This window comes from Coturnix japonica, chromosome 14 (assembly GCF_001577835.2).
Source record: "Coturnix japonica isolate 7356 chromosome 14, Coturnix japonica 2.1, whole genome shotgun sequence".
Classification (NCBI taxonomy): Eukaryota; Metazoa; Chordata; class Aves; order Galliformes; family Phasianidae; genus Coturnix; species Coturnix japonica.
In genome coordinates, this window is record NC_029529.1 from 2,319,286 (window position 1) to 2,333,616 (window position 14,331).

Here is a 14,331-nt window from a genome sequence, read left to right on the forward strand (position 1 = left end):
ACCACTGAACTATCTCAGTGACCCTATTAAGTAACAATACGTGGCATAAATCATCTCGTAGCAGTACACACGCCTTGTAAATTTGCAGCTCACTGGTGAACTGCTGCTCTTCTGTGCTCGGACTCTTCAAGAAGAGCATTGAGTCAGGATCTTTCTCCCCCCAAACGAGATGATCCTGCCTTTGCTTAAAAGTTTACAAGTATTTGGTCCAATCTAGAATATCATAATGCTCCAAACCTAAAGCCACTGTTCCATTTTACTTCCTCCATACCTTCCCTTGGTTAACATAAATCCACCTGGCAAAGAGCAATCAAAATCGAAGTAACTTCAGCAAGACATTCAGAAGGTGTTGCTACAACTGCAAGGGAATATGTCCAAACCTTTCAAAAGCAATCACACAAACCTTTTAACTACCTGGAGTATCAAATTCTAACTCAAGAGCAACTAACAGCAACCTTTGTTTCTAGGAGAAGTCAGTGCCTGTGCCTCATTAAGCTCCTGGAGAAGGGACAATTAGCTGGAGACTGACGGGAATTGAGACAGTTCATTTAATAGAAGGGAAAAAACTAACCTCAAAGACACTAATGTGAGGGTCTTCAAATCAGTTTTACTGTGTTGTTGTACAACAAATTCATCAGCAGCATGAGGGAAAAACACACCGTGTTAATCATGATTACTGGTGTGTAGATAATGCTTTGCCTCATAATGTCTAGGCTAGGACAATCAAATTATTTAGCTCTAATACGAGAGCAGAATTAAGAACTCAAACACATAAAAGGCCATACTTAAGAATCGATAGTGGACCACCGAAGCATTTAATCACTGTTTTACTAATCTTCCTGCACTACCTGAACTCACACCAACTCCTCGCACTAAAATCAATGGTGCCAGCACACTCATTAATGACACCTCATTGGGAAGAGCAAAATGAGACTGAAAAACTAAGCCATGGCTGAGAAGCTGGAGGCTGCAGCTGCAAGCAGTGCATGTGCCCTCACAGGAAGCTGATGGGCACGAGCAAGGAACTGTAACTAGGAATGTGCACTGAAATGGTGGGCTGAGGGAGAGCAGCTGTGACTGCAGGTATAGCAGCACATCCACGAAGCTGGGTCCATGGGTTTGCAGCCACAGCACTTCCCTGGGGTGCAGCTTGAGAGATTGCTTGAACACAGCACTGCCCACCATGGGGATTTCTATGTGAGTAAGGTGTCTTTCTACTTCCCAGCTCCAGTTCTGCTGCCTTGCATCACCTCCCACCACACAGGGCAGTTTCCCGTTGGTTCGGGGGCTATGCAAGCACCTGGGGGCAGCTGTGTAAAAGCCAAGCACTGCATCTGCATCCCACACTCCTCTGTCTCCCACTCACATCCCCCACCAGCAGCTAGCAAGTTTGCTGCATCCTGCTGGCAGGCTGCCCTACGTGATCTCTCAGCGTCTGACCTGCACATCTGACACTCCCATCCTGGGACTCATTTCTCCCAGGTCTGTCAGTTCAGCTGCAATAGATTCTGCTTGACAACTACAGGCTCTGGACAGTCTCTTCCCAAAGGACCTTCTGCAAGCAACACACTGAAGTTCTGACCAGAGCTTCATCAGGATGCCTGGAAAAGGATGTTACTCAGAATTGCTCAAAACCAGCATTTTCTTATTTTTATGCAATTGTTGAGCAAGTGTCAGAAAGCAAAATTGCCCTTGGGATGGGAAAATGGAATTAAATCTTCCAGCAAACACCAGAAAATGGATACTGACGTCTCTATTAACAACAGAATGTTTCATGCTTAGAAATTGGTAATCTAACACTCCTTCAGGGAATTCAGAATGGTGAGAAAAAATGGACTAAGGCAGCGCTGGAAATAAGAAGAAATACATTTAAACAAGACTCAAACTCAGGGTGTGAGGTGGGCAGGAGAATAGCCTTACTGGTCCCATTCCAGCACATCCCTGTGCAGTTCAGGGGGTCACAAATGGAAAGCAATGGGCCAGATGCTCTGCAACTCCCAGCAGGCACAAGAGGATCACCCCACACAGAGTGCATCTTCCAATTGCTGCTGTGGCTGCCAAGCTGAAATGACCCCTGCCAGCTGTGGCATGGGCAGAGCCAGAACACATGATATGGCTGAGCTGTTTCTTTAAGTGCCAGACTGCAGCCTGTCTCGGAGTACTTATGGATAGCATGGTTCTGACCAGCTCTTTGCTTCACACCAGAGGGGCAAACGGGTGGTCCAACACCACATACCACACAAGCCATAGCCCTGAGAAACAGCTGATCCCAACCTAACATCAAAAGAGCTGAAAAGCAGTGCCCCAGCTGAGCTATGCCATGCTATCCAAAGGAAGCAGCACAGTTTGGCACAGGTATGCGCCCACACTTTGGAGTTGTTATGGTGAAGTAGAAGGGAAAAGTTGGCACTGGAAGTTTGGTCCCCATCTCCCTGTTGCTATGTTGTGACACAAACCTGGTCAACCCAGGGAGCGGCCAAATGCTCCCCTTGGAATTTCCCATCCATAAGAATGAACAAATAATATCCCGGTCAGCGTTGCACAGGTCTCTTATTCAGCTCCTGTGCTGGATTTAATGATGATACAATCCTCAGAGAAAATATATAACTAAAAATATCAGTACTCAACCCACGAATGCCCACCAGCCTGCCTTCCCTTCCCCTTCTCCGAGGGCTCTTCATTTAAAATGATTTGCTATGTTCTCTTCCACAGCCAACAGTGGCTGGACTTCAAAGAGGGGAAAAAACCCTACTGCTTCTGTTTGAGCTCTTCTGTAGTATTTCTCAGAAAGCTCAGAACCGCTGCCCTTGTGCCCAGACAGCACTGGAGGACACACCTCATTCTGTGTGCTTAAAATGGGGCACCTGCCTGAAGAAGCTATAGCTGAATCCAGGCTTTCACAGCTAAAAGTTGCACAGTATAAAATAGCATCGTTACTCCTGGGTGAGCATCATACACGTGTCAGTAGATATATCTCAAATCTGTCTAAGAAATCAATTACTCACTGTCAATACTATACATCCAACTCCAGTAGATTGCTTTGAAAATCTAGAATACAAATGTGCAGTGTACTGTACACGAATACAGATAGCACACATACACAATGTGCAGGTTTCATATATACAAAACAGCAGAGTGGAAAGACTCTACGCATAAACAGAGTCTGCACGAGTGAAGATTTTAATTGCAGTTTTAATAGCAGCCAACTGCTGGAGTTACCCATTATCAGTCCTGAGAAGCAGCACAAAAATAGTATTTTAACCTTTCATCTGGAACATGGTCCTTGCTAATAAAATTATCCCAGAGTCATCCATGCACATAGCTGGTGACAACTACTTAATATGCAGAATAAATTAAGGTCCATTTGCATATAGCAAAACAGTGTCCAATTAATTTCAGGCACCTTAATGCCAGTCTTCATGCTGGTGAAGCTGCACAACAAGCCCATCCAAACCCCAGAACCTTCTCAAATTCTGCCCTTGTTAAATAAAAGTGCCTCATCCCCCTGTCTTAGCACTTAGCACTAATGCCACCTCATCTTTTTCAAAGCAAAACCTTGATGAGCCCTTATCTCCATTTTAGCTCACACCTCCTGCTACCAGGAACAAACCTGAGCGTGGGTGAAAAGCCAACTGAAGTCAACAGAAAGACTCCTATCAATTGACTTCCTCCCATCAGGCGCTGACATTTCCAATATTTCCTAATCGAATACAGGGAACGTCAGGATGAATCCTTCCCTAAAGATCACACTTCCTTAGTGACATATGAGCAATAATCAATGTGAAGTAAATACAAACACCAACAAGAAAAAGGGATGGTAATGGACATCAAAGCACTGATCTGCCCAATGTTTCTTTGGCTACCTGCAGAATAAGGCTCCTGCTTCTCACTGTGAATGAATTCTTTCCTTTCATATTTGGCTCTGATCCACTGTTCCCGCAGCAGCCTGGAAAAAAACAATACACAGAGAAGTCCAAGATAAACTGAGGAAGAATCCATAATCATTAATTCTGCAATCAAAATACAACTGGGATATAAAAGTCTCCCAAACATTACATAGCACACTCCAGATTCAAGAGCTCCCCTCCACGTTGTTAGACAACAAATCAATTGTTTCCCTGCACATCTTATGTTATTGGAACTGTACTAAGGAAAATCTACTGATTTAGCACAACAGCCCATTGCCACCCACCCAGGCCGCCTCCATACAGAATTCCCTCACCATGCGAACAATTCTAACCAAGCTCCTCAGATTGGACTCTTTAGTAAAAGGGATCACTGAATGAAGGAGAAAAAGAACAGGACCACAAAAAAACAAACAAAAAGAGACCTAAAGCTGTTATTGTGAGAATAGAAACGTGGTACACTCTGATGTACACACATGATGGCCTATAGGTGACACCTGTGACTCAAGAGACATGGAGCTCACTGCAAGGTGTCATGGAGCTCCCAAACTAGCAATAATAGGAATTCAAGCCATAGGTGGTCTCTGACTCTGGTCACTGGAATGGGTTGCCCAGGGAGGTGGTTGAGTCACCATCCCTGGATGTGTTTAAGAGCCATTTGGATGTGGTGCTCAGAGATATGATTTAGCAGAGGGTTGTCAGAGTTATGGTACTATGGTTAGACTGCGGTTGGACTTGATGATCTTTGAGGTCTCTTCCAACCTGAGTAATTCTATGATTCTATGAAGCCTTGAGAAGACCAGGAGCACGCGGCTGGTTACTGGGGCATCTCTCTTCTGCTGTCACCCTGTGTTATACCCTGGATTGAGTACAGCCCATCTTCAGATCCTCGCATGGGGCTCAGGTGGGTTTTGCAGAGACATGCACAGAGATTTCTGGGTTGAGCAAAAGGCTCTTCCTGGATCCAACATCTGCACCATGTTAGGCTGTAAGTGTAGAAGACTGAATACCCCAACAGCAGAATTCAATTGCCCGTTCCTACACTTCCTCAGAGAGCTTGAGTATGCACTTGACCATACTTGCTACAAAGGACTAGAGGCAATCCTGCCATAGAAAACTGCTGTTGAGTCTGTGAGGTAAACCCCAGCATCACTGGCAATGCTCGTATGTTTAAGGCACAGGAATTTGTCCTGGTATCTACAGGATCTGAAGGCAGCCAGAGGGGCAGGGCCAAGTCTCAGGTCCCTTAAGTCCTATAGTCTCCACATTGTTTCTAGTAGACTTCAGGTCTGATCTCCATTTCATTGTCAGTCTGCCTTGAGGGGGCTTTTAGATACCCGCTGCTGACAGAATTCTCTGCTTTTATTCAAGTGTATTTTTCTTGAGGTGAAGATGTACATAAAACAACAGATATCACATGCCCAATACAAGGCCCTGCAACACAAGCCCTCTTTGATTTCAACAGCTCTATCACAGAAGTGATTGCAGCACTTGCCTGCTGGGATGTTATGGTATTTCTGGTGATGGGACACACAGCAAACACAGTTTGTGTTTCTTAGAGATGCACAGCTTTCAGGATCAAGTCCAAAAGCCTTAGCAGCCCACCTAAAGTCTGGCAGGCTGCTGCTTACAGGGAGGCATCATTTCTTTGGCAATTAGAACAGAAAGGTCTTAGTAATTAACACGGCAAGAAACTGCGAGCAAAGGAAAAAAATCATTAAGGAAAGGCTGTATTTCCAGCAGCAGTCTCTTGAATGGAGTAGTAGAATGGACAACCCCCTCCACCTCCTCCATCAGCTCTCTTTGAGGTATGGTTTTTTCATCATGAGTCCTTATAAAGCCAAGGTCCTGTCCTTGGAAAATAGGGGAAAAAGCCACTCTCGTTGAAGCCAGTTTTCCTCCAAAATGAAGAAAGAAAATAAACAACAGAGCTGCAATGTAGAGCTGGATGTGCATCATCTCCTCCCTGGGATGAATGCTGCACACTGCGGAGACTGCAAGATTCCTGGCAGCTTCTCCTTGGGCTCCCTCCCACAAAGCACAGGTGCTCAAGCAGTAGGAGAGGTAAAAGGTGGAAGCATTTTTTTCCTTGAGAAAAATAACCCTGGCCAGATCAATGCTCAGAGCACATCACAACACAAAACACACAGGTTTGGCTGATGCTCAAATCGTTCCTGCAGTTGTAGATGCTGTGGAAACTGCTGCCAGGAGCCATTTTAGATCAAAACTGAGATCTACCAACAGTGCACAAAGGAATTACTTGTTTTCTTATTGCCAGACAGCACTGCTCAAGCCTGGGTCTTTCCAGCCTGGGGAATGGATGCACCGCTGAATGAACCACTGGGATATCACAGAGATGACAGGTGTCCTTTCTTTTCCAAAAAAATAAATAAAATAAAAAGCTTTCTGCATGCTGCAGGAAGACAAATGCAGGAATAAGAATACAAAGTCACCTTGAGGGTGCAAAAGATGCTCAGAATCCCTTCAGCTCACCTTCAGGGTGATTTCGGACCAGGAGAACACAGCAGAGCCTTCCTACCCAGGGCCAACATCTCACATAGAGAGTCTTACCAGTGCTTCCAATGTTTCCATTTGGTGCACCTCTTACAGGGGCTGAATGCACCTCAGAGCCTGGGCATTGCCATAGCACAGTGCTGAACAAAGCTTTCCACTTCTGACACCCAGCTCAAGCAGCACTAACAGGATCTCAGAGGCTACTCCTCACCTGCTTGCTAACACAAAAACATACAAACCCCCATCAGTACACTGCAGGATTGAGCCATAGAAAACAACCTCATGGAACAAACAACATCCATCCATCCTGCTCAGTGCAGCCCATCCTGTCTGCTCAGCTGCCTCACACTGCAAAGCCTGCCCCAGCTTAGCAGGGAGGCTCAACTACAGAGTACAGGATACAGCAGCTTCTTCCTTGTCCCCATAGAAGAGATGTGTGACTCCAAGAGAAAATGAAGAAGGAAAAAAACAATCTGCCCTTTTGACATTTAGAAGTAATCAGCCTCTCCTGTATCAGGAAAGAGAGTTACATTTCAGAGCAGAAAGGCTACTTGTAAAGGCAGAAATCAATGGGTGGAAATTGGCATCTTTGTAGCCTTAGGAACTTGTAAGAATCTGGGGAACAGACAAACTATTGACTTCTCCACATCATCTCAACAGGACTCCTTTAACAAGATCCCACGCGTGGAATAAATTCTACCACACAGAAGAACACCGATATTCAGGGCTTCCTATAAACGCAATCCCCATTGCAGCTGAAAAACATATCACGCTAAAACTGAAATACAACAGAGGCTGCAGCTGCACAAACAAGTAAAAGCTGTTTACCAGCAAAGCTCTTTACTTACTGACAGTCAAGAAATGTTGGCTTGTAATAAAACGGTGGCATTTTCGATTCATATTTTGCTTTTGCTACGTTGTTCCCGTTTGAGGCCATAAACTGTAAAAAAGAGAAGAAAAAGAAAGAATTAAGAAACGTTAATGCTTGGGTTTATTTCCCCCGTCTTCCTTTGCTTCCTCAGAGCACTAAACTAATTGGGATGGGGCCACATCTTTCCCTATTCATAAATTTTACTTAATTAAAGTCACTTTATAAGCCTAAGAAAAACATCCTTTTCCGGGCAGCCCTGTGCCAAATATGTTTTGTCAACTGTACAACCAGAACTACAGGTAAAGCTTGTCATTTTCTTTATTTCCAAGGGGTTTTTTCCTCTCTATTTTCACTTTTTTAAGGTTCTTGAGTTTATATATTCAGTCGACTCAAAACAAAAAGCAAAATAACCAGGGAAGGAAAAGCCCCAGCAACACAAAGGCCTATTTTTCTCATAGAACACATGACTGTGAGCTGCGGCTCTCTGAAAAAAACCTCAAATCTACAAAACAAAACATAAAAAAATCAATGACTGGAACCATTCTATGTGCCCTTAAAGATAAGAACAGTCAAAGTACATAGGTGCCCCGGTTGGGTTTGCTTCAGCAACATCACTAAAATCTGTTTGGTTGTGTTGCATAAATAGAGAGGATTTGCATTGCAAGGGTACAGTTCTTTATGACACTGAGTTTAAAAGCCTTCAGAGCTCAGTGGAAGAGAGCCAAGAACAGCCGAGCCGGGCAGGGACAGCAGGAGACAGTGGATGTAACAGGAGAAACAGAAGACGGTCCATTTAGGATCAATAATTTCTACACACTCTATGATCATTTATAGGGTTGGGGAAACAATCCCAACCTCTTCATGGAATAGTTATTCCATTTTTCAATCAGCTTTTGTAAGTATGACACCACAGGCTTCAATTTAGAAATGCTCCCTGGGAATCACGTTTGCTGTGCCTTCTTTGGACAGGACTCAGTTTTACTGCTTTGCCGGTGAGGTGGCATTAAGAGCAGCGATGTGAGATGTAATGACACCATGCTTGCTGGCATTTCAAGCCTGAGACGCACTTACCTCCACTTGAGCATCATCCCAGTCATCCAGACGGACCGACTTCACTTTGCTGACTTGTGGAATATTGCGATGGATTCCCGAACAGTTCAAACAGATGAAAATCCCCAGGCTATGAGATGCCCAGTCTGGATCTGAAAGAAAAATGGGAAGGAGAAAGTGTTTGATGAATCAAATTCAGCACAGGAAGGAGAAGTGGGAAGGACAGATAACAGCACAGGAGGTCTGGAGTCACTGGGTCCAAATTCCGTCATTGTAAAGGCATCACATTAACATACAAGTAGAAGACATGCATTAGTTTATACTAATTATCACTATAACTGGTATAACTGTTAGCAGGCCTGCAACCTCAGCAGCATCGCTTATTCACCGAAACTCAATGCACAGAATATACCCACAAGACTCCTCCAGAAGTCAGTCCTCACTCACACAAAGAGCAAAACACCCAACCTTCACCAGCAGAGCCCAGTGAGCACCCTGCAGAGCAGGAACTGCCCCACTAAAACAAGCAGCTCAGGGAAACCCCAGTGCTGATTCCCTGCCTCGGTTGTTCTTATTCTGGGAGGTTGTTTTCTTTGTTTTACACAGCATGGAGAATGCAGAAAGGGCTGCCAGGCCAGGCCAAGTCCCATCACCTGCAGCGATGGTAAAAGGCTGCAGTAGCAGCTCTGTGCTTTCTCTAAGCAGAGCTTGCTTTGCACACAGCTCTGAGCTGACTTCTCACACAAAGCACTTTAAACACCCATCCTTCATCTCCACATTCCTCCCCAGAGAGCTGCAGCCATCAGGCAGTGCCCAGCACACAGACAGTCTGCAGGGCAAGGCAGGGTGCACCAAGCAGTGCCTGTCAGCAGGTCAGAAAGCCCCAGCAGCTGAGTTAGCACCCTCCAAGAAACTGCTAAGTAGTGAATACCCCCAAACCAGCCCAAATGCTAAAGGAAGTCTTTCCAAAACACCATTAGTAAAATAATTAGCATAATACTATAATGGGATGAAAAGGATAGCAAAAATAGAGGGGTGGCAAAGTCTTTGGCTGCAGCAAATGAGGACAGTCCTAAAAGCAGCAGCCCTGGATGCAGAAACAAAGGAAGAAAAATTGCTTATTGCTGGAAGAGCCCAGGAATACAGGTATCTCCAGTGAGATGCCCTCACCTCCACTGCCTGCCCTTAAATGAGGGCTGGGAAGGGGTGGATTCTGGCTTCACCTTCCTGGCCACTCAATGCATTGCACTGCATGCACCTGAGCTCCCCTGGGTTGGCCCTGCCTTTGCACTAGGTTGCTCCATCACTGCCTCCAGCCCTGACTTAGCATTTCCACTCCAATTAGCAAATCAGTAAGCATCATCTGGACAAGGCAGGGGGTTATAGACCCAAGCAAGCCCTCATCCTGGCGCATCCCTAAGATCTGCTGGCAGCTTTTTAGCTCAAAGGAATGAAGTTTCCCTGCTGCACGGCCAGATGTCTCCATGGCTGGAGCATATTCTCCACTGGGATTTCAGTGACTTCATTTAAGCCACTTCATCTGCTCTGATCCAGCAAAGACAGCCACACACCCTTCCCTCTTCCAGATCATGATGCATTGCCACCGCAGTGCACTACTCACAACTTGGGCCATTATCAAAAAAGACAAGTCGTTTTCTAAGCCTGCAGAGCATCAAAAAAACAGCAGTGAAGCCTAATGAAAACTCCACGGCATTCTAAAGTGCAACACAAATGACTTTATTCCATTACGTCAAGCCAATAGGAGTAAAGGCTAACAAAGAGTGAGGGAAGATTACACCAAGTGCACTCCTGTAACACAGGAGGCCTCTCATGCTTTAGCATCACTGCTGCAGGATGGCTGATGTCTGCTCTAGAAGGCTTCCACTGCATAACATGGCAGAGATTTTTCATCACCTGCAAACAGATGAGAGCAACGGTAAAGATAAAAGCCTGATACAGCTTCATTTAAGTTAAATAAACAGATGAACAAAGCTAAATTTCAGAGAAGGATGCTGGGGGTGACTTCTTCACATCTTGTTCACCTGCAAGGGAAGACAAGGCCAGAGCTCACCCAAAGCAAAACTGAAACACTCAAGCCACACAGCTTAACTCAGAAACCAGCCCTGGCTGTTATAACAAGGCCCAGGGACAGCCAGCACACAGCAAGCCAGCTTCAGCTTCAACCCGATATCACTGAGCATAAGAAGGGACCTGGAGGAAACAGAACTTCTCCTGTCTGAGGAGGTAAGAGGCTACAAGAGGAGAGAGGAGGACCTGCCCAGGAAGGCAGAGCCTCTTCTCACCCTGCACAAGAAAGGTAACGTGTCCTGTGATAGATGTAAGCACAGGGATTTCCATGTAATCAACATATGCAAAGGCCTTTCTGCTGCCACTCACTGCTGTTGGTTTGCAAAACACCACAGTGAGGAGAACCTGATGCAAAGCACTGCAGTTCTGTTGCTGTTTGCTTTGGGAGGTTAGTTAGCAGGCCCTGGTCACGCGTGTTTAAAAATAACAATAAAAGACACTAAAAGTGAAGCCAAGCAGCCTCCCACCAGCACTCCTCTCTAAGTAAGAACATTTTTCAGGCATTAAACTTGCCAAGGCTTTGGATTCAGCTGTCAGGCTCCAGCAGGAGCAGACAGAGCTGCCCCTCTCAATGCCTTTTGTTTCAGAAGGTCCTTCTCCCTGCACAAGGTGGCATCAAGATAAGCAAGCTGCCATGGGAGTCTAACCCCCCTACACACACACACACCCTTCCCTCTGCTCTGCTTACACCAAGGTAGAAGAGCTGGAAAATTCTTGGGAAGAAAAAGAACTGTTTCAGCTGGAGGACAATGGAGGTGAGGGAACAAGTTTCCACTTTTAGCTTGAGAAGGAAAAGACGGCATTGGAGCAGCGAGCTCCGGAACAGCTTTCCAGTGGGAGGTGGTGGGGGCAAAGAGACAGCACGAGCTCCGGCACACAGCCCTGTGCTATGCAGAGGGATGGGATGTCAGTGTGCATGATGGGACCCAACAGCTCAGTCACCTGCCTTCGAATTGCTGGTTTTAGGCTAGTGAGTGGATACGGAGTAAGAGGCTTGAGATCCAACCCTCTCGATGTCCTCCTTAATCCAGAGCAAATCAAGCGATCCCTGGCACTCAGCTGTTCAACTCTAATCATCTCCCTTATTTCAGGAAATCAAGGGAATGGAAAAGCTTCACCTGCTCCAGCAATCACACAGTGCTGGGGCTGCAGGAGGGTGTTTGCAACCCACCTCAGCTCACAATCCCCTCCGCAGGCTCCAATACATACCACAGCACCAAGATACCAAACCCCCTCTGATGCAAGTCTAGCCTCTATCACTCAACCTCTGCTCCTTCCCCACCTCACACAAGCCCTGAAAGGCTGATTTTCCCCATTCTCCCTTGAGGATCCAGATTCCAGTAATCCATCCCAAATAAGGAACATGGAAATGATGTTAAAAACAGACCAAAAAACACATGAACTGCTGGAGGGTTTGAACTGCAGGACCGCTTCGATGGGATTCCTACTTATGTCTTCAGTGACACACTGTCCTCCTGCACTGCAAAATGAACCTCACTCAGTGCAAACACAACCCTAAGTGATAGAGAAATGGAACAAAGGGAGAAATGCTCAAGGTCTCGTTGTGCTCTGAGACAACCATTCATCTCGTGATGCAAGGAAAGATTGCCTGAGACAAAGAATCATTTAGGGAAGAAAAAAAATACATTTAAAAAGGCCTGTCTGTAATGCATCCAAATAACCATGCTGCAAATCAGCCCCTGGGAGCCCAACCCCCATGCACCACAGTGACAGCACAGCAGCCTATGTTACCTGCAGGTAACAGCACTGCTGGGACCCCGCCATTGGGTCTCACAAATGCAGCCAACGTGGTCTCATCCATTACAGATGGCAAATGTTTTTTTTCAACTTCAGTATTTTCTTACTTAGAACAACCTTTCCTTGCAAACTAAGGTCCTATAAAGGCATAATTAATGAAAACCAAGCTAGGAGCCTTTTGACAAGCAGGAGCTGCATGAGTGAGAAGCAACCACAGTGGTTTTTTCATCACTCTTGTTTTCAGTTTCAATATTAGCATTTCTTCCACGCTCCCAGCCATCCAGGCCTGAGCACTACAGCCCTGCTCCCTCGGCCTGAGACATGCCCTCAACACCTCATCCGGGAGAACTCAATGGAAGCTCTGCTTTTGCACTGGAGATTTTCCTGCCAGCCCACACAGCAGCCCTGGGGAAGGCACAGAGCACAGACCTCATCTTTCTGAGCATCAGATTCAGCACCATTTGAGATCTGACAGTAAACAGCCTCGGTTCAAGGATCTGGATACCTCAGTAAGTGGCAAACACTGGCTCAGATCCAGGCTATGGGTAGGCTTTGTGGAGCTCTCACCAAGGATCCAGCCAAGAGCTGACCTACAGGGGACAAAAAACCTTACACAGACCAAGAGAAAAGGCACTGCCAGCGCTCCATGTCCATTTGGGGGCTGATTTTTTGCATGGTCGCAGCTTAGTCACAACAGTGCAAGCTCTTCTGTGCCAGGAACCCAGCTTTAGTTGCATGAGCTGTCACACCTGGGGCAAGTCATCAGCCTGGGGCTGTGGCTGCTGTTCTGGCACCCAAGTGAGCCTCATTAACAAAAGAAAATCCGTTGGGTTTCTTTTTTTTGACAGCAGGGTGGGAAAAAAAGCTCCCACTGATGGGTCCATTTCTGCAAGAAATATGCCCAAGAACAAAAGAAAACCCAGCTGGCTTCCAAACACGTGAATCAACTGCCTGACATGAAATTTCCACCTGCTATCCCTCAGGCCCATCCAGCCTCTGTTATCTGCATCCCTTCACTGAGTGACTTCTCTTACTGTGGCTCCAGCTCAGGATTTCAGGGAAAGGAACACGCTCAGCTGAGAAGCAACCAAAGCCATCAGGGCTCCTGACCTGCTGCTCATCCCAGCTGCACCACATCAGCAGCACAACCATGTGGGAACACAGCACTACACAATTTCCCATCTTCTGTTCATTCTCCATGCTTTCCATTCTCACTTCACCTTGTCTGCTTCATTACTTTTCCATCCCTACCTGTCTGCCTGGCACCAGCTCTCGCCCTTATCTCTCTGCATATCCCATTTCTGAACGGATAACAGATGCACACTGCAGTCTGGAGGCTCTCCAGTCTCCTGTCTTGAATCACCAGACTCAGAAAGACGTTGCCTGCTGCCCCTGCCCAGGATGTGTAACAGGATTCAGCCTGAATATTTTCAGTATCGCCCACAGATGCCTTAGTCCCTATGGAACAACCCTGGGCAGCCAATGCCCACTGCCACCCTGATGAGCGTGTTACAGCACAGCAACCAGCTCACCTTTACCAAAGACATCAAAGCAAAGGGACCGCTAAAGAAATTGGGTTAAGAACAGAGATGCAGTTCCAAGGAAGTAATGCTGTGACAGAGGGCAGGATGGTATTAATATAGCACACTTCATCTAACAAAAGACACTGCCCCCAATTCTCTCTGACTTTCATGACATCTCTGCACATGAGAATCACCAAAAGCAACATGGCTTTGTTACTTTACAAACCCAATTATAGACGTTAACAAGAACCATCTTCCCTCATTGTGAGCTGTTTTACTGCCCTACAGCTCCATCTCTATCCTGCTGATGCTGAGGAAGCCCCCATTTTGCGGAGGGGCTTAGCACTGCACACAGGGCAAGGAAGCGTCACCCCATGGAAATGCACAGCGTGGGCTCAATGAGTCTCCCTTCTCAGGGAAGGGAAAACATCGGGATACACCCACTGCTGTGCCCACATGGCAGCTGGGGGTGGGCAGCTGCAGCCCCACAGCCCGCAGATGGGTGGGAGCAGCCCTAAACAGCAGTTCCAAATAGCAGAAAGTTCTTTGTCCTCTCAGCTGGTACCGGGGACGCAGCGCCGTGTGAGCTGCGGCTTCACGAGATGTCGACTGGGGCCATAAA

The 14,331-nt window shown here is 46.4% G+C and overlaps 1 protein-coding gene across 1 annotated transcript in view; it reads right to left on the reverse strand.

The window, feature by feature from the left end:
• ADAP1 (ArfGAP with dual PH domains 1) overlaps nucleotides 1-14,331 on the reverse strand; it is a 36,186-nt gene that overhangs the window by 20,737 nt on the left and 1,118 nt on the right. Inside the window, exons 2-4 of the mRNA XM_015876523.2 lie at nucleotides 8,362-8,492; nucleotides 7,268-7,359; nucleotides 3,864-3,946 (exon numbers count right to left, since the gene is read on the reverse strand). Coding sequence (XP_015732009.1) covers nucleotides 3,864-3,946; nucleotides 7,268-7,359; nucleotides 8,362-8,492 — 306 coding nt within the window. The remainder of the gene's footprint in view (nucleotides 1-3,863; nucleotides 3,947-7,267; nucleotides 7,360-8,361; nucleotides 8,493-14,331) is intronic.